Consider the following 17779-nt stretch of genomic DNA (forward strand, 5'->3'; position numbering starts at 1 on the left):
TTTTGTCCACAGGCAGAGAATTCAAACGAAGCGAATTCAAACGAAGCCGCGAGACCTTGAATAGTACTGAGCCGTAACTGCCCTACTTGATCAACGCTGTAGACCAATATATCGAAGAATAACTAACAGAGATGGCCGGGTTATACAGCAATATAACGCAATAGGTCATGTCATTGTGACGTTTGCTACAGCTGCGAGTCAAACATGAAAATTACAAGTGGTAGCCGAGTATACGCTATGAACCATAAGATATACATACTAATATACTTGCTTACACTATATTCGCCCTTCCCCCTTCCCCCTATATGAGTGAATTCTACGGCCCGCTCCCTTACTTGACTACAGTCTCAAGTGTTATTGTTTGTAAAAGTCAAACTTCTAAGTCAACAGGTCCGTGTGTGTATTGTATCTATTCTCGTCTCGTTTCACTCGAGAAGCATCTCGTAGAAGGAATGCCAATGTGTTCCCCCGAACGCCGGATAGAACCTAGCCGGGGGCGGCTTGCTTGCTTGTGTATATGTGTATGTAGCAGCTCCGCTGTTTATCAATCCAATAAGGAACCGTCAGCCCCCTAATGGTATGTGTACCTGTACCCGTATTACCCCCCCTGGTTCTATTGATCTGATTCAATGGAATTGCCAATGAGTATAACAGCCAACCAACCAACGGAACCCCGTAACACCGTGACAATGCAAACTCGACTCAAATCCTCCTACCAGTGATCAACGACAACAACAGTAATTAGCTATGAAAGAGCCATGGTCGCTGCCGCCGCCGTATCTGCCATCCTCCTTGATTTATCACTATCTGACACCTCTTCGGCGGGTTCGTCCTCTTCCTCTATGTCGACCTCCCTGAAATCCGGGTTCTCTAGCCAGTTCGCCCAAGCCTCTTCCTCATCTTCGGTATCTGGTGCGACTCTGCGTTGTGGAAGATCGGGTGGTGTCCGGGCTGTTCTACGCTGCGGAAGATCGGGCGGCGTACGGGCTTGTCTCTCACGCTCCGTCTGTATTTGATGAGGCTCGGCGAGACCCCGTGTTACTGTTGCTGACGTTGGACGAGAGAATCCCGAGGAGGCGTTGTCCTCATCTGCAGCATCCTCTACCCACGCATGCTTAGGGCCAACGGCCGAAATTGGCGCCGCGTCACCGTGTTCATGCTCATCATACCCCTCTTGCAGCGGCATCAGGGGTGAGTTGGGCTGCGAGTCAGCTGGCACCTCGACAACCAAGACATTCTCATCTGTCCCACCTTCATCATCCAGGTAGGCCTCCGACTGGCGTCTCCGCCGGGGGAGCGGAGGAGCGGGCACTGGACGACGAACGGTCTTCACCTGGTCCACACTCGTCGTACTTTGATTTCGGGATGGAACATTGGGGGGCTGGATGGGACTCCGCTTGGGAACCGGGATCGGGGCCACTTTAGAGGACCTCCTCTCCGGGCCCGGCAGAGGCGTGCCCGGCGGTGGCAGAGGTTGCCCGCGACCCATGGGTTGGTTCAGGTCCACCGCTGGGGGGTCGGAAAGCTTCCGTCCGTCGGGTCCCTGGCCGTTCCGGCTTTGGAGAGCGTTCCAACCCCACCTCTTCGCCGTCGCCGCGGCGTTGGACACAGCTGCCAAGGTGGTGCCTTTCCGTTCAGGCGTTCCTCCACCATTGGTGGAGGGAGTTGGAGAGGTCTCTTTTCGGGTGAAAAAGTTTCGCCCAATGGAACCGGTGGTGCTCTTGACCGAACCTTTAACCGACGGCGCTGGCGAACTACTCCCCGCACTGTCGATAGAGGATGCGGTATTCCTACGCCCCATGGGTGTAAGTGTCTGTCCAAAAGACCCATCAGCAGCAAGCGAATCTGAAGATGGAGCTTCAGGCTTGTCTGCCACTGACTTGTCCGCCATCGAAGCTTGTGAGAATTTCTTCACAGGCTTCTGATCTGGCGACGATGGCGTCGAACGTGCAGCAACGTTGGCCATGACGCGAGCAGCCTCTTCACCGCCAGGACTGGCTGGGGAAGGCTTGTACGTTTCCGCATTGGTAGGATCGGTACTAATGATTGGGCTCGAGGCCGAGTATGAACCTTTACGCATGAGACGGGGAGCTTCAGCTGTAGGCTGGTTGCTCTTTGTATCTAATGCCGTGGTGGATGCAGATGCTTGTTGTGAGCTAGTCGGTGGCGGCTTCATCTTGTTTGTCCTTCTTGCCCAGAAACTGTTGGAGGATGAGTGGTCATTCGGAATGGTGTGGCTCTTCTCTATTCCCGGAGCCACCTCAGGAGCAGCAGCCGATGAAGGCGCGCCTGTCTCCTCAATATGAGCAACTTCGTCGACATCGCCAAGAGCTGCGGCAATCTCCTCATAGTCCTCGAGTGCTCGACGGCATCGTCTCCAGTAAAGATTCCTCCTCGCCACTCCTTGTGCTCTGTTTTGGAAAATGGTATGTCGTCCCAAAAAGGGTGCACCAAGGTTTCCGCGAAGACCTCCTTGATGCGGTTCTCGATCTGGCGGAGAATAACGGTATAGGTGATCTGCCTGGAGCTGACAATAGGCTCAATGCTCATCTCGAGCTTGGGCATGGTCTGGAATGAGAACCAGATCCGATTGCTCGGGGGCGGCTTGATCTTGAACAAGATATGCCCCTCGAGCTTCTTCAATACGGCCGCGATTTCCAGGTTGACTTCGCGCGCCTTGAAGCGAGGTCCCAGGTCAATCCTAGCTGTCGCAGCAATGCCAAGACGTGTACATCCTGTATACTTAATATCGGCTTCCATAACGAACTCTCCTTCGACGGTAAGATCTCTCAAGCGCGGATTCGTAATATAAGGTGCCGCATCGCCCGTATCGATATCCTGCAAGCTGATCCGGGTCAGGAAAGACGGACGCTTGACCCGAGATATCTTCTTCGTGATCTTTTCCCGAATCAGATTTTCCAGGTCGCGAGTCTTGTATACGCTCAGAAAAATGCGACCGAGTAGCGCATTCAGCCATCTAGTCTGCATATGCTCCTCAGAAGCATGTAGTCGTTGCACGAGCGAGATGATATCTTTGACATCGAAATGCTGCGGCTGCGGCGCCTTACTAGTGGCGCCGAACACATGCTCCTGATTTTTTATCATGGAAAAGTAGAAGTCCTCCTTGGCAGAGCAGTTTTCAGAAAACAGGTAGAAGGGCTTCGACATCTGCGTGTCTGGGCTCAAACCGGCCGTACTCTCCTTCCTAGTCAAGCACAAAGCATTCCTCTTTATGAACAGTTCGCCCTCGGGTGTCTTGTCGCCCCCAGAGTATATACTGATGTCGTGATGGGCGAGCGAAATGACATGTCGCACCTCGAGCTGTTCCTCGTCGTCGAAAAGCATCAAATGGCCGTGTCTGATCAGGAAAGGTAATTGTGGTCAGCAGAGGAACAGGATAAGCAGCTTTGCCAGGGAAGTGGAAAGGGGCCATCCTACCTCAGCACGACGTAGAACACGTTCCCAGCCTTCTTAGGGCGAAGACTGGCGCCGCTGTTCATATCAGGACCCGTGGTCTGCTTCCGGTCGAATATGGTCTGGTACATGGCCTGGTAAACGCTTCGACTTGGGGCAGCGACAGTAGTTGAGCCGATGGGAGTCGAGCGCTCTATGGGCTTCGCATTGATCCCCATAGGGACGTATTCACGGCATACTGCGAAATAGCCGGCCGCCATATCCGACGCATCGGCTGGCCGCGATTTCAGCTCATCCTTCTGCCCCTTCAAGGCCGCCTTCAAGTCGGTCGTGTCGTCGCCGGGCTGGACGATGCTATCGGAGTCGTCGGTCTGGGTCTCCTGGGCATGGTCGCGGACGGGGAGGGTCAAGTAGGCATGCAGCAGGATCGTGGCAAGTACGAGCGGGATGAAGGTTACACCACCCAGCAGGTAGGTTAACAGGAATCCGGTCCAGCTGCCCATCTTGGCGCTGCCACAAAGCCGCTGGCGGAATCAAGGTCTATTGAAGGCAACATGAAAAGAGTCGCGGGGGTCATGGACGTCGGCGCGTTTGGTTGTTCGTTACTGCTACAGGCGACAAGAGCAAAGATTACATGCCTACTGAGACGGTGGGTAGCGATTCGAGTAACGATGGCACAGGGATCAAGCCAAGGGAGACAAGACGAGGCAAGACACAGAAGATAGGGATTGATTGCGCAGGAATGGAATTATGGCCTCATCTAAAGTCAAGTAAGGTGCTATGGAATGCAAGATTGCCAGAGCTGAGCTGGCGTGACAGTAACAGTACTACTAGTAATCGGCGGCAACAGCAACCAGCCAAGAAACCAGATCAGACCAACGTCAGTGGGTGAACGAGCCAGGTGTGGGGTAAACGGCCTGCCGGGACTGTCTAAAACTGGACCCCGATCATCCTCACTCAGCCCACCAAGCCCAAGTAACCTTAACACCTGATTTTGGGTCGCAGCACCCACTGACCCTGACATGCAGTACTCATGAACCACTTGACCCCTAAAGTTTCAGTATACACTTATTTGTTCCTATTGAGGATATTAATAAAACATAAAATGAAAGTCATTATAAAAATGGATCCTTATATATACATGTATATTTATTGTACATAGAATATATCTAAGATATATTGAAGTACAGTACCTAAACGCTCCGAGGGTATCCGTGAACAGAGTAACTGACAGACTCCTCCCACACTTGAACGCCTGTATCAATCTTCTGCCTGCCAAGCGAAGAATCCAACAGCAGCTCACGGTTCTAGAAATACATTTGTGGGTATTTTCTTTCCGTCCTGCCTAACATCGAAATCATCCTCCTTACGGTCTGGGTTGAGGCCAAGCTTGATGAGATGTTGCTTTTCCTTGTAGCCAAGAACTACATCATCGAAACCGGACCATAGAAGAGATCTGCCCTCTAGGGTCTTCACCTTCTCATTACGTGCCCTGTCGCGGATTTGCTGCTGGGATCGCCAAACTTCATAGCCCTGTATCTCTTCTAGGGCAGACCACGAGCATCCATGCTTTTCGATGTTCTTAATAAGCTTTAACCTGTCATGATCCGACCATGGTACACGCTTTTGGGGTGGTCTCGCTTTGTGCTGTCGTAATTCCCCCTTGTTGGCTTTGGCGCGTTGGGTGAGAATGGCCAAATCGGCAGGCTGTAAGCCTTCTTGGACAGCATGCTCGTCGGGTTCGCCATCAGATATTCCAGACCGTGATCTAGACGGAATGGTGGTGGGTGGTGAACGCCGAGAGGGGCCAGTGGCAGTAGGTGATTTCGAAAGCCGAGGCCTTTTGGCATTGAACTGCTCAATGGTATTCCTTTTGGCGGCGATTTGATCGTTGTTCTTATTAAGCATCGCATTCGTCTCAAAGGGATCGTCATCGACGTCTTCCTCAACAGAAGATTCCACACGAGGTACCGATCGCTTTGATATGCTGCGATGGTGGACTGCTGGCAGGGAGCTGGCCGGCGGAGCCGACCCATTCGGTCTGCTGCTGCTTACAACCTCATCGGCCTTCAAAGCCAATATATTGTTCCGGAGTTGTTGGTTAGATATCGGCGCCGCGTGCGATGATACTAGCCTATTAGGAGTTCCATGTGTCACTGAAGCTTCATCTTCATCGACGTCCTCATCACCGGGGAGGTAGCTTTTACTACAAGTTGTCAGTAGGTACTCAACAGGTTATATGCATTGCACTTTGTATAGCTTACGACACCTCTATCCCTGCTGTGTGGATGATGGGCTGTCCAACTTCGGAGTCATCATCTGAAGCGTCGGAAAGGCTCTTGCTGCCAAAGAGTCAGTGTCTTGTAGGCTTGTGAATGTCGGAATCTGGACTTACTCAGCCAACGCATCTACTCTGCGAATGGGTTGTCCCTCTTCAGAATCCACCTCTGACTCTGACTCTGACTCTGGTTCATCGTCGTCTTGACGAACCATTATCCCTGAGGATCGCTCCGAATCTCTCCATCATTGTTTGGTGCTTCATCGTGCGTCGCGGATCTTATGTCTTCCTCATTCTGAACTTCCGGGGACGTGGGGCGAACAGTTTTTCGGATGTTGTCTCGGCCCAGACAGCAAGCTTTTGGGCGAGTTGCTCCACTGGATATGCAGCTTCCATCCTGCTCTGTGTCTTATCACGTCTCTTCTCTGACAAATAACCGTCCAGCTGCGTCATGCGAGCCTGGTATTCTTCTGTTGATAAGCCGGGAACTTGGGGGCTGGTAAGGGGCTTATACGGTCCTTGCGAAATGGCTTGCTTCGCGGCTTTACGCGATTCAACCTTATCTTCGCAAAATACCCTGGTGGCAAGGACATACGGATCTTCGTTTATCTCCTCGCGTATCAGGCTGGTCAGGTAACAACAGCGAAGTGAAAATGCCAAGTCAATCTGCCTAGCAACCTTATCCTCATCTTCGCGAGGTGCAGAAAAATCGAATACCCAAGGGAAATTATTCGCAACCTTGTCTATAATTTCCTGTGGCTTTCGCGGATCGAGTGGCGTGTCCAGAAGATATGCCAGCAAAGTGGCAATATTTGACGTGCATATGGCGTGGTATGCATTATTGGCAAAATTTTGGTCTTCATGGTTCTCGAGTACGCGGTGAAAGCGCAGAACATCGACAAATAGTTCGCCTTCTCGCAGAATAGCCTGCCGAGCAGCTTTCAACAATGCAAAGTGGATTTGCACCCTTGTCGCAGGCTGATCTCCATTGTTCAGCAAGATCAAACTCTTGTAGAGTTCAGAGGTGTGTCGTTGGATCTCTGGAGTCACATATCCCAGTATCTCGATGACTTCACTGCCTTTGTCTTCTCCGCCTGTTGCCTGTTGAAGAGCATACGGCTCTGCTTCCTCTGATCCTTCCAGTGCAGACCTATTGACCCTCTTTTTGGGAGGTGAGACTGAAGACACCTAGTGAGTGAAATGCATCTTCTCTCGCGACTCATGATTCCAACTCACAAAAGCTATTATGCCCCGGCATCGGGCTTCCTTCTAGGTATTCGGGCTCATCCTGCCCGGCTTCCGAGGGCAGGAAGATGGTACTGGCATCTGGACTCACCCGCGGTGCAAATCGACGAGTAATCGGAGATGCATCTTTTTTCACGGGGTCGACCGATATCTGCTCCTCACTCTGCTCCTCATTGGAGGGTGCACCTTGTGGTGATCGCACTGATTGCGCTGCCGTGGTGCTGGATTCGGCCTTCTCTGCCTGCTGTTTTGCTGGTTGACGCGTCTTTCGCGTCGCCCTTGTTTGCCTGGCAGATGACGATACACCCGCGGCTGCAGCCGCTTTGGACCTGGTGGACGGCGCCATACACAATCAGAGGGAACAAAATGATGCCAGGCAGGCTGCAGCAGTCAGTGAGCTTCTGATTTTGAGAGGTTGTGTGAATAATAACATAAGTTTATTGGCCATTCAAAGCGGGCACGGACCTTTAACTACCATCAAAATTGAATTCAGGTGAGGCTCTGAAGAGGTGAAAACGACGTGACGATTCCTACCTCGCAAGTAACGGCTACTGGAATACAGAGTGAAAGCGACGTGAAGGTAAATAAATATTACAACCATTAACCGTATGTTCTTGGATCAGTAGGGCAGGAACAGGGGTGAGAATCAGTTATCCTATGGGCTAGTCCATTATGCTACATACGACCCCAAGGTATGTAACAGCTCCCTGCTGTAGGCACCATACTTGTAAGTAACACAACATTCTATTCAATTGTACAAATGTGGTGAGTCCAGGATGACAGTGATGTGTCTATCTATGTATGTCTAGTCCATAGACTGACCGAAGAAAAAGGGGTTTCTCTCATAGAAGTTTTACGACTTGTAAGCTGAATTCCATTACGGAGTAGCAGGGCTTGTAGCCTGTATTTCAGCACAGCCTCCAGAGGACATCAATCTCCATGTTCCCCCTGTCCTGATCGGGGAAACTTGTCTGCTTGGCTTGCCTAAGCCAGACATGGCTGATTGCCCCTGCATCAATCAAAACTCATTTGGGGACTACTGCCGTAAAGGTCGTACTATCTCATGCATAACACGTATTCTTCATACGTAAGGTAAGGTACGTTCAGCTCGAATAGGGTCAGCATAGTGTACCTACGGATACTGTTCAACAAAAAAGTTACTGCAGGTGGCAAGGGAAAGTTGGAAGGATGGCGCAGTCGTCCATGCATCTACAGTCGTGTCTCCCTCCTGGAAACTTGAACTTACTTGAATTCAAATACATAACCTAACCTACAGCCATATCTCCTTTGGCTGCCCGTAATCGTAATACCTGCTTCGTCCGATTTGACGTGCAATTGCCTCGAGTTCGAGTCGGCCGCGTGTCTCATTTGGAATTCCTCAATCAATCAATCGCGGCTGGTTTTTTTGGAGGGGAGGTCTAGGCCACGAGTCCACTACGACTACGCTACTCGCGACTCCCGTTATTAGCACAGACCCCTGCAAGTATCAACTCAATGGGGGCTTCTGGTTGATTTCCAAGTCGAGCTTTCATCAAGACTTCCTCCAGACCAACAGGAAGTAATCCAGTCCGACTTCGATTCTCTCTTGCTGTTGTGTGTCCGTCTTTTATTCATAATCATTTATTGCCTGCTGCTAAGCCTACTACATACCTTCCTTCTCTTCATACACGGCAATTGAGACATTTCTGTCACAACAGTCACAACCTTCCCCAAAAAGCTCCTAATTCGAACCCAAACCCATCATTGTTGTCCCCGGTCTGGACACTTTTTGTTCCTTCCACCATCGGCGATTCGACAGCTCGACGGTTCTTGCTACGAAACTCTTCTATCCGACCCGTTCATCACCGCCACAATGAAGTTACGGCAGAAGCACGCGCAGCTTCTGCTTCTCCTGCTTCCCGCTCTCGCTATAGCCTCTTCGACCCCGGATGCAACGTCAGAGAAGGAAGTCCGCGCCGCGATAGAACGTGATCCCGTCACTGGTGCTACTGGTGCCTCGTCCGCTTCAAAACCTAAGTACGATGTCGGTACCAAGGATGCTCCCGTGGACGGAAAAGATGGAAAGCCACATGAGGGCCCCTTTGTCGAGCCAAAGAAGGTCGAAAAATCCGACCCTGCTGCCCCGAAGAAGGAGCTGCCTTCCCTGAAGGGCGCGCCTAAGGACCACACTGTATACGGGGGCAAAGAGGTTCCCCAAACGAACGACGGCGTCATGGACGACCGGGACCACCTGCGGCCGAAGCAGGGGCACCACCGGCACCGAGGGCGGTGTCAGTGAAAAGGACAAGGTCCGCAAGGCCAAGGAGGGCAAGACTGGCGAGAAGGTCGAGAAGGTGCCCGAGACGCCGAAGGAGAAGCCCCCTCTGCCCCATAGCGAGCAGGAGAAGATTTCCAGCGACAAGGGCACCAAGAAGGAAAAGGAGAAGGACGTCAAAGACAAGGACGATGTCCAGAAGACGCCTGAGCAGGTCGCAGGTTTGGAGAAGCCCACGGATCTTCCCGGCAAGTTCCGTGACAGCGCGAACCCCCTTCCTAAATCAGCCAACAAGGACCACCTCGATGTATCCAAGCCCAAGACGAAACCCGCGAAGGATTGGAAAGACACCGTCGAAGATGGGAGCGAGGGCATTATCCAGCCCTTCCACTCCTTTGTGCTGTCATTGGCTATGATCCTATTTTCGGAGGTCGGCGACAAAACATTCCTCGTTGCTGCCCTCATGGCCATGAAGCACGATCGCATGGTGGTTTTCACCGCAGCCTTTGGCGCTTTGCTGGTCATGACCTTCCTATCTGCGATTCTCGGCCACACGCTGCCGGCTCTGATCCCCAAGAAAATCACTGCTTTCCTTGCCGCCGGACTCTTCTTCGTCTTTGGCGCCAAGCTGCTCCGCGAGGGTATGGCCATGAGTCCTGATGAGGGCGTCGCTGCTGAGATGCAGGAGGTCGAAATGGAGCTGGCGGAAAAGGAGCATCAGGCCTTGAAGCAGGGACGACGCCGATCATCTGTGTATGCCATGGAGATGGGTCTTGGTCGCAACCGCAAGTCCAGATCCAAGTCCCGGTTTCCGACGCCGCCCCGTAGCCCCTCGACTTCGCCGGCTAGAAGCCCGTCGCCTCGTGGTGGCATCGCGGGCAGCATCGGTACTGGCATGTCCAACCTAGCCTCACTTCTGCTGAGCCCGGCGTGGGTGCAGACATTCATCATGACCTTCCTGGGCGAATGGGGGTGATCGTAGCCAGATCGCAACCATTGCGATGGCGGCCGGTCAAGACTACTGGTGGGTCACCCTGGGCGCTCTTGTTGGTCACTCCATATGCACTGGTGTCGCTGTCATTGGTGGGCGCGCCATTGCTGGCAAAGTCAGCATGAAAGTTGGTAAGTTGTGCTATTACTCAAATTCCCATGTTCACGAAGTCGAGCTAACGAAATACCAGTCACTGTCGGCGGAGCTCTGGCTTTCCTGGTGTTCGGTTTCATTTACCTGTTCGAAGCTTTGTACGCTTAATTTGGCACGGTAACTGCATATTTGCTACGAAAAGTCGACAGCCGGCGACAAGATGTTAAGGCTGCGATGCATTATATGTCAGTATATGACCAGCACCAACTACCTAGTGTATGCCCAAATATTGCGTGGGTTACGGCCTTTTATTTATTTTACTTCTATACTAACGCGGCACCTGGAGGGGAAGGGATACCCTGATCTGCAAGTTAATGGAAAGCGAGAGCTATGAACGTTACAAGCATGGGGCGGAGTTTGGAAAATATATACAGGATCCTCCGGCTGGGAAAGGCGAGCTGGCTGGCGGTGCAACCATGTCTTTTTCATTATATGTCTTCATACCACGCTTACAAATATTTGCATTTTCGCGAGACATTCATTGTACAAACATTGAAGTCGAAATAGCGAGCGGAGGCCGCCCCCATATTCTTACCCAGGAAGAAGGCAGGGAGGGATCTAGCAAGCAATGTCGCCCAGATAAAGAAAAGAATCAGTTGTACTTCCAAAATACGGTCTGCTCGGGCCCAATGAAAATCCAGTAGTTCCTTGACTTGCTCATGATCGGACTCCGGAAGTCGAATTCAGCGCTCTCCCTCTCACTCACGATCTTCTTGTTTTGTCTAGACCGCTGATTAGAGTTGACATTTGTGATCGGAGTACCGAAGCGGTGGATGCACTAATGAATCTGACTTGGACCGCCTCGGCGGTCGGTCTTTTACGTGTGACCCCACGTGCGACGCTGCTTCTTACTTGCCGCGGACACGGGGATTCAGATACGCGACGATGGGAGGTCCGGGGCGTGCCAAAACGCTCTGCCTCTCTCAAGTCACAGTAAAAGAGAAGTAGGCCAATGTGGACGGTACACACACATCTTACACCTGTCTGTGTCTCTGACCGCTCGGTCCTGGATTTCCACAGCCTCACCCATCCACACTCGCGGAAGAATAGCTCCAGGAGTAAGCAGGCTATCATGTGTGTGCGTGTAAGTACCTACCCCCTGACCGGCCGACATGTTGTCGATGACGGGATAAGAAAAAGCAAGGGGGGGAGAGCAACAAGACGAGGCAGGCATAGAAAAGAAGAAAAAGTCAAACCCTCTTCTACCCGCCGTCCCATTATCCATCGACCATCATTGCTTGCTTGCGATAGGTACCCCGCACGCGGGACCCCCAAATCCCCCAAACATTCATCCGAAGCTACCGTGACATCCGCCGTAGAGTCTATCTTCACGTCGATATACAAAAGGTTGACTGTTTGTGTGCCTTTCTCCCGGGTCAATGCTTTCTTCGCCTGTTCTCACGTAAGACAGGAAACAACACAACCTGCCAGGAATCGTATTGTTGCTTTTTTTCGATTGCAGCACGGGAACGCACACACACAATCCCGGCAAACATATTATTCGTTGGTATCCGTATATATATAGGAGTACAGCATTCCCGAAACCCGAGAAGGCCTTATCTTCAAAGCTCTACTCTATAAGAAGGTATAATACTGCTAGGCAGTCCCACCAAGCCATTAACAGTCCCCCATGGCGGTTACACGATAAATAAGCACCAAGCAACACAAGACAAGCCCAAAGTAAGCAGCAACCATGTCGCAGCTCTGGTCCAAGCAGCCCGCGTCCCCTGCGGTCAACGGCAGCGCCGGGGCGCCACCCACCACACCACCCTCGAGGCGCCACTCGACATTGTGGCCTCGCCCATCACGGGGGGGCGTCAGCGCAACCCGGGCCGCCGCTTCGCGCAGATTGTCAAGCTGAAGCCCGAGTGCGTCGCCGAGTACAAGAAGTGCCACGCCGCCGTCTGGCCCGAGGTGGCGCGCCAGATCAAGGCTTGCAATATCCAGGACTGTGAGTAGTATAGTACCGCGCGGTATCCCTCCACTTTTCTCTTTTCTGGTCAGATGACTAATACGAACAATATGTGATTCCACGTACTACAGATAGCATCTGCCACGACCCGGAGACGGGCATCCTCTTTGCGAGCTTCAAGTACGTCGGATACGACTATGCGGGCGATATGGAGCGGATGCGGGAGAATCCCAAGGTGCGCGAGTGGTGGGCAATGACGGATAGCTATCAAGAGGTAAGGAAGCACCCACTGTCATATTTAACATGCCTCATCTTCATCCCCTTCCCTTCCCTTCCCGACCCGTAGGGCGCAAACTTGTATATCTGACTTGGTGTAAACAATCGTAGAGCATGGTCCCGGGCGCAAAGAACAGCGAATCCGGTGAGCCATCGTGGTGGAAGCCAGTCGAGGAGGTTTTCTACCAGGCGTAAAGGAAGGGGTGGTCGTAAAGCAGAAACAATGAAGGGGGAGTTGCCGGGGCACTATATAGAGATATCCCGGATACCAAACAAACAATAGCATAGCGTAATGCGACTCCGATGTTCTTTAAGCAGGCATCCGCATCTTTTCTTCCTTAGCACGGTGTCCCAGACTCGGTGGACTTTATCTCGCTGTTGCAGGTGCACACATCCGCATCTAGCTCTTCCAGCTCCCAAACAAGCCCCCGAGCAGCGCACCAGGCCCACCCCCTCCACCTCCTCGGCCCCCGTGCCGCCGCGCCTCGGTCCGGATCCACTCCTCGAGCCAGGCGCGGTCGCGCAGGCGCTTGCCGTCGACGACCTTGGTCTGGGTCATGGCCTCGCCCGCGTCGAAGCTGAGCAGCGTCGGGATCGAGTTGATCATGTACGTGAGGCCCAGGTTCTCGGCCATGATGTCGGGCGAGTCGACCTCGACCTCGACAAGGCCGACGCCGCCCTCGGCCTCGCCCACGCCCGACCGCACCATGTCCTGCAGCAGCGGCTTCACCACCCGGCAGGTGCGGCACCAGGACGTCGTCCAGAGCGTCAGCAGGGGCGTGCGCGACGACGAGGAGAGTTGCAGGTAGGTTTGGAATGCGGCGGCGTTGCGGACGCTTGTTGGGGTATGTCAGTTTCCTTCCGAGTTTCGTTGGTTTGACCCCTACTTTTTCTCCGTTCCTCGTACGTTGTAGGTGATGAAGGTGGACTCACGTATCGTAGATTTGGTTCCTGGTGTTGTGCTGGCGCGAAGTCGAGAAGGCGGCGCGTTGTTGCTGTCGAATGGGCTTCGCCGCGAGACCCTTCGCAGCCGAAGTTATCGACAGGGTGGGTCGCAGTGCAACGCGCATGATGTTGAGGTTTGCCCAGATTATTGATAGAGTGCTCAATTGAGAGCACCAAGAACGATAGACCGTTGAGAGTTGGGCCAATGACTTGAGTGTGGGTTACTGGCGGGTAAAGTTTGTGAGATCGGATGAGGTTTTGCAAGCTGTAGAACAAGCTCGAAAATGACGTCGGACTACTATACTGATCGGCAGGCCGACTCTTGGCATGGAAGTGTGCCAGGGGGCAGGGATATAATTATTGAAACGCCTGGCCCCTGTAAGCGCAACCTCAGCCGCCTAAATTTTTGATTCGGGCAAAGTTTACCACATGCAGGGGAGGAATACGGGTACAAGCCGAACATTTTATATATAAAGGCAACAAAATTGAGGTTGTCATTAAGTCATTCATCGCTCATCCTACCTAGGTATTCCTTCGTAACAAATTCCCCAACCGGAAAACGCCGGTACATACTTATGTACTTATGTCCAAAAGCTCTATACTCTTGAATGCTTACTATAATGCTGAACCAATCTTGAATGCTCCAGTAAACGAGTATGCACCGACTTGGAGACATCCTGTGTGTCTCCTCCACTATGCAGTATGCAACAACCCTGTCTGCCCGACCCAATGCAAAACCCCAAACGTAACGCAACGCAACGCAACGCAACAATAGCTTGTGACAGTCTTGCAATGAACGCCACCACCCATCTAAAACTTCTCCATCATATTCTTGCGGACCGTCCACATACGCGCTCGCTTGCCGTAGATGTACATCGGGATTGTACTGAGAAGGCAGATGAGCTGAATGACACCGATCCAGATGAAGACCGATTTGGCCCCGTCGTGTGTGAGCCATTCCGTGACGAACAGACTGAAGACGAGGCCGTGGAAAATGTTCTTGCTGAAGTTGAGCGTAACCAGGGCCTCGCCCGCATACTGGCGGTAACTGTCCACACAAAAGGTGATGGACGTCGTCGACCCGAGACAGCATCCAAACGAGACAACGCCGAAGAAGACAGTGGGGACTATCCACGGGTCATTCTCGCCAGCAGACCAACCGAAGCCCATGAGCCCTATGACGGTGGTGATGGCGATCGGTATTGCCATCACCAGGCGAAACTCGGGTTCGTACAGGCCACCGTTGCGGCGGGCCATGGCCTTCACAATGACATCGCTGACTCTACCAGCCACAGCCGTGCCCAGGACACCGCCAATGAAAGGCGACAGGTATACCAGACCGGTGGCCAAGGCGCCAAACTTGTAGGTGCCTTCCCGGTAAATGATCGCAACTGACTCCGATATCACAATAAGCCATCCTATGGAGCATGCGTAAACTACCGAAGACCAGAGCACAGCCGGGTAAGAGAAGAGAATGAGGGGGCGAACTGCTGCCTTCCACCACTTATCCGGGTTGAGTCGTCCATGGTAGATCTGGAGATGCTGAGCGAAGGTCTTGGGGGGTGATTTGCGGAGAGTATGTGTGTACATCTGCCCTCCCGTAGTGGGCATGTTTGATATGGACATCTTCTCGCTTGCCGCATCCCCGCCAGCTGGCGTCGCAGCGCCGCTAGCTCCCCGAGAAGCCAACGCGTTTTGTAGTTGCGGGTGTAGCTGAGAACCTGTATGGGCGGCAGAAGTACTTGGTCCCAACGCCTCATGTACACCGTGTTCGTTTATGGTCTCTTCGTGGTGATGATGGTGGTGATCATCTTCTACCTCCGCTGCAAAACCCACATGTTGGGCGGTTTTTGGTCGTGGATGTGGCGACTCGCTTCCACCGACTGGCCCATGCTTCTTCTCGACAGCTTTCTCGGCGTTATGTTCGACAGCATGGGGCGTTTTGCTGCCCACGTCGTGTGACAGGCGCGGAACCATATGTCTAGACGAGCGTCTACTGAATAAGGAGGGTCTTTTGGGATGGGTGCGATCCCTTGGAATCGGGTTCGGTCCCAGAACGTCTCGGGGACGAAGACGTATAGCAGAACACCGCAAAAGCCAACAACGATACTAACGATCCTGTATAGTAAAAAAGCGGTTAGTGTCAAATAATCAGCGACGGTTAGGGATTGCTCGTCAATGCTTACCAGAAGACCCATCGCCATCCGAGGCTTTGTATGATAACAGCGCTGACCAATGGGATCAAGTTCTTGCCGCCAAGGAGTAGCAAGGTATAGATTCCAATGCGATAGGCTCGTTCGTGCAAGAAGAAGATTTCTGCAATTGTGGCGGATGGCAGGCATTCTACTGGGCTCACAGCAATACCCTGGAAAATTCGGGCAATGAGGAGCGACGTGAAGCTCGGCGAAAGCGCACACCAGACTGCCGAGAGGATGAAGATAACGGCACTAAACAGGTATACTGGGCGTTTACCGTACAAGATGGCCGTGGGGGAGAAAGAGAACACTTCCGATGCCGAGGCCCATCATGTACAACCCTGTCGTCAGCGAGACCCGGGCAACTGGTACGTTGTAATCTTTGCGAGATGTCAGCTTTGTCAATTCTGCTTGTAGTATCGTAGGTAGGCTTACCTTCGGCTACATTGGTGAAACCTGCTGCTATCAGAGGAGTAATACCACCTCCCACCATGCAATATAACCCGAGAGACAACAGAGCGAGATCTCGCCGCCATGAGGCCCAGTTGAGAGGATCATTGTGCGAGTCATCGGGTTGCGGCTCTAAAATGATTTGCCCATCCTTGGTCATCTTCTTGTCGTCCTCTGGCGGAGGCGGCGGTGGTTCGTGAGGAATACCTGTAGGTAGAGAAGAGTGAGAGGTCCTTGCGGGGGCGTTTCTCAGACCTAGAGGCTCATTTCGGCCTTGAGCGAGGAGCAAAACAGAGCCTGGTGGGTTCTGTTAGAAAGTGCGCAAGTCGCGAAAGATCTGGGCCATGGACTTACCAGGCACCTCTATTGTCTGCTTGTCGTTCAGCATGCCCATATTCCATGTTGGGTTTCGGGACTTTGATCTGGGCTCTTCCAACTCGGCGGATTCCTCGTCTCGCCCAGTCTTCTTGGAGAAAAGCCCATTCCACGGGCGCCGCTGGCCCGCGGATTTCTCCCCTGCCATGGTGTCTGCGAAGGCCGTCCCTATACCCGGAAGGTTGAGGCCAAAACCGTACTTTCTGATTGGTTCAGCTGGTGTGCAGAAGCAAACCTTGTGTGTCGAGGGGGAATAACGTTTGTAGGGGAAAATGAATATTCTAGGAAGCTATACAGGAAGAGATGGGAGGTGAGGCGGGTTTGAGTTGTCCTAGGTAAAATGAGGGCGATCGGAATATTATATAAGTATTCAATATTGAGTAGAGTTGTTCGTCGTGACAGCACTATTAGGTATGCAGGAAGCGATAAAGTAGTCAGGGGTGGTTTCCAAGAGACTTGGCGTTAACGAGTCAGGTATCGGAGATCTACCTGGCAGGCTGGGGAAGTAGGCAGTTGGCTGGCTTCCAGCCGACTTGAGTCACCCGCGAACCTTCTAGCCGCAATGTTAACGTCAACTGAAGTTGAAGTTGCCCAACAACCGGGATGGATTAAGGTTTGGTCAATGCAGGGAGAGCGTGTGCGTGTGGAATAGAGTAGACTGGAATGGTAGTCGCTAAACCCCCTGCTGCAGGTATGATGCAAGTTGCAGGCGTGAGAGTGTGAGTATGCGGTGGTAAGGCCTGGAAGGAATGCAACAGGGCAGGCCGATCGATGCAGCAGCTTAAGAGCGCAACGGTCCAAAAGCCCTACCAGCGCTACAGAGAGCTAATGTCTCATAACGGTCGTCTATGAAACGACGGTAAGCCAGGTAGCAGGTCAGCAGAGTCGACAGGTGTTGTTGGTGACCCATGTAGGCAGATAATGAGCATACATACATCCAACTTATGTCCGGTTTAGGTGGAGTATATATAGCGAGGTGGTCCCGACTATCTTGAAAGCTCGACCGGCCCAGGCAGGCTTTCTTGGCTCGGGCCCCCCTGCGCCAACAGCTTAAGATAGATAGACCTGGAGAATCTGGAGAACGGCTCAGCACGTGCGACAACAACGCTTCACCGCAAGTTGATGATGCTAAGTCGGATAACGAGCAGGAAAGGGACAACGGACGAGAATCAAGAAAGACGTCCAGATAAATATGTTGGAACATGCTTCGGCCCAGTTGGTACTTTCTCCGGTTGTTCCCTCCACTCTTCAACATATTTGCTATCTTTGAGATACATGTATGTAGTAGTAT

General features: G+C 52.5%; 6 protein-coding genes across 6 annotated transcripts; 1 reads left to right on the top strand and 5 right to left on the bottom strand.

The window, feature by feature from the left end:
* Positions 1-745: 745 nt before the first annotated feature.
* Positions 746-3917, bottom strand: PG994_004783 (phosphatase; the record flags this gene model as incomplete). The annotated part of the gene is made up of 3 exons (XM_066856192.1): positions 746-2353; positions 2452-3358; positions 3439-3917. 3 exons carry the CDS (start codon positions 3915-3917, stop codon positions 746-748), a joined length of 2994 nt encoding a protein of 997 aa, XP_066718359.1.
* Positions 3918-4713: 796 nt separating this feature from the next.
* On the bottom strand, positions 4714-5907 carry PG994_004784 (uncharacterized protein; the record flags this gene model as incomplete). Its single annotated transcript, XM_066856193.1, has 2 exons — positions 4714-5620; positions 5810-5907. 2 exons carry the CDS (start codon positions 5905-5907, stop codon positions 4714-4716), a joined length of 1005 nt encoding a protein of 334 aa, XP_066718360.1.
* A 64-nt stretch (positions 5908-5971) lies between these two features.
* PG994_004785 (uncharacterized protein) lies at positions 5972-7283 on the bottom strand (the record flags this gene model as incomplete). Its single annotated transcript, XM_066856194.1, has 2 exons — positions 5972-6870; positions 6929-7283. 2 exons carry the CDS (start codon positions 7281-7283, stop codon positions 5972-5974), a joined length of 1254 nt encoding a protein of 417 aa, XP_066718361.1.
* Positions 7284-8789: 1506 nt separating this feature from the next.
* PG994_004786 (uncharacterized protein) lies at positions 8790-12718 on the top strand (the record flags this gene model as incomplete). The annotated part of the gene is made up of 8 exons (XM_066856195.1): positions 8790-9035; positions 9124-10121; positions 10174-10313; positions 10373-10433; positions 10485-10520; positions 11940-12286; positions 12379-12521; positions 12635-12718. 8 exons carry the CDS (start codon positions 8790-8792, stop codon positions 12716-12718), a joined length of 2055 nt encoding a protein of 684 aa, XP_066718362.1.
* A 205-nt stretch (positions 12719-12923) lies between these two features.
* On the bottom strand, positions 12924-13593 carry PG994_004787 (uncharacterized protein; the record flags this gene model as incomplete). Its single annotated transcript, XM_066856196.1, has 2 exons — positions 12924-13359; positions 13457-13593. 2 exons carry the CDS (start codon positions 13591-13593, stop codon positions 12924-12926), a joined length of 573 nt encoding a protein of 190 aa, XP_066718363.1.
* Positions 13594-14278: 685 nt separating this feature from the next.
* Positions 14279-16636, bottom strand: PG994_004788 (MFS-type transporter; the record flags this gene model as incomplete). Its single annotated transcript, XM_066856197.1, has 4 exons — positions 14279-15413; positions 15655-15928; positions 16099-16410; positions 16468-16636. 4 exons carry the CDS (start codon positions 16634-16636, stop codon positions 14279-14281), a joined length of 1890 nt encoding a protein of 629 aa, XP_066718364.1.
* Between the last annotated feature and the right edge of the window lie 1143 nt (positions 16637-17779).

This window comes from Apiospora phragmitis (genome assembly GCF_038363925.1).
Source record: "Apiospora phragmitis strain CBS 135458 chromosome Unknown utg000005l:1.0-4161743.0:1.0-4166827.0, whole genome shotgun sequence".
NCBI classification, from domain to species: domain Eukaryota; kingdom Fungi; phylum Ascomycota; class Sordariomycetes; order Amphisphaeriales; family Apiosporaceae; genus Apiospora; species Apiospora phragmitis.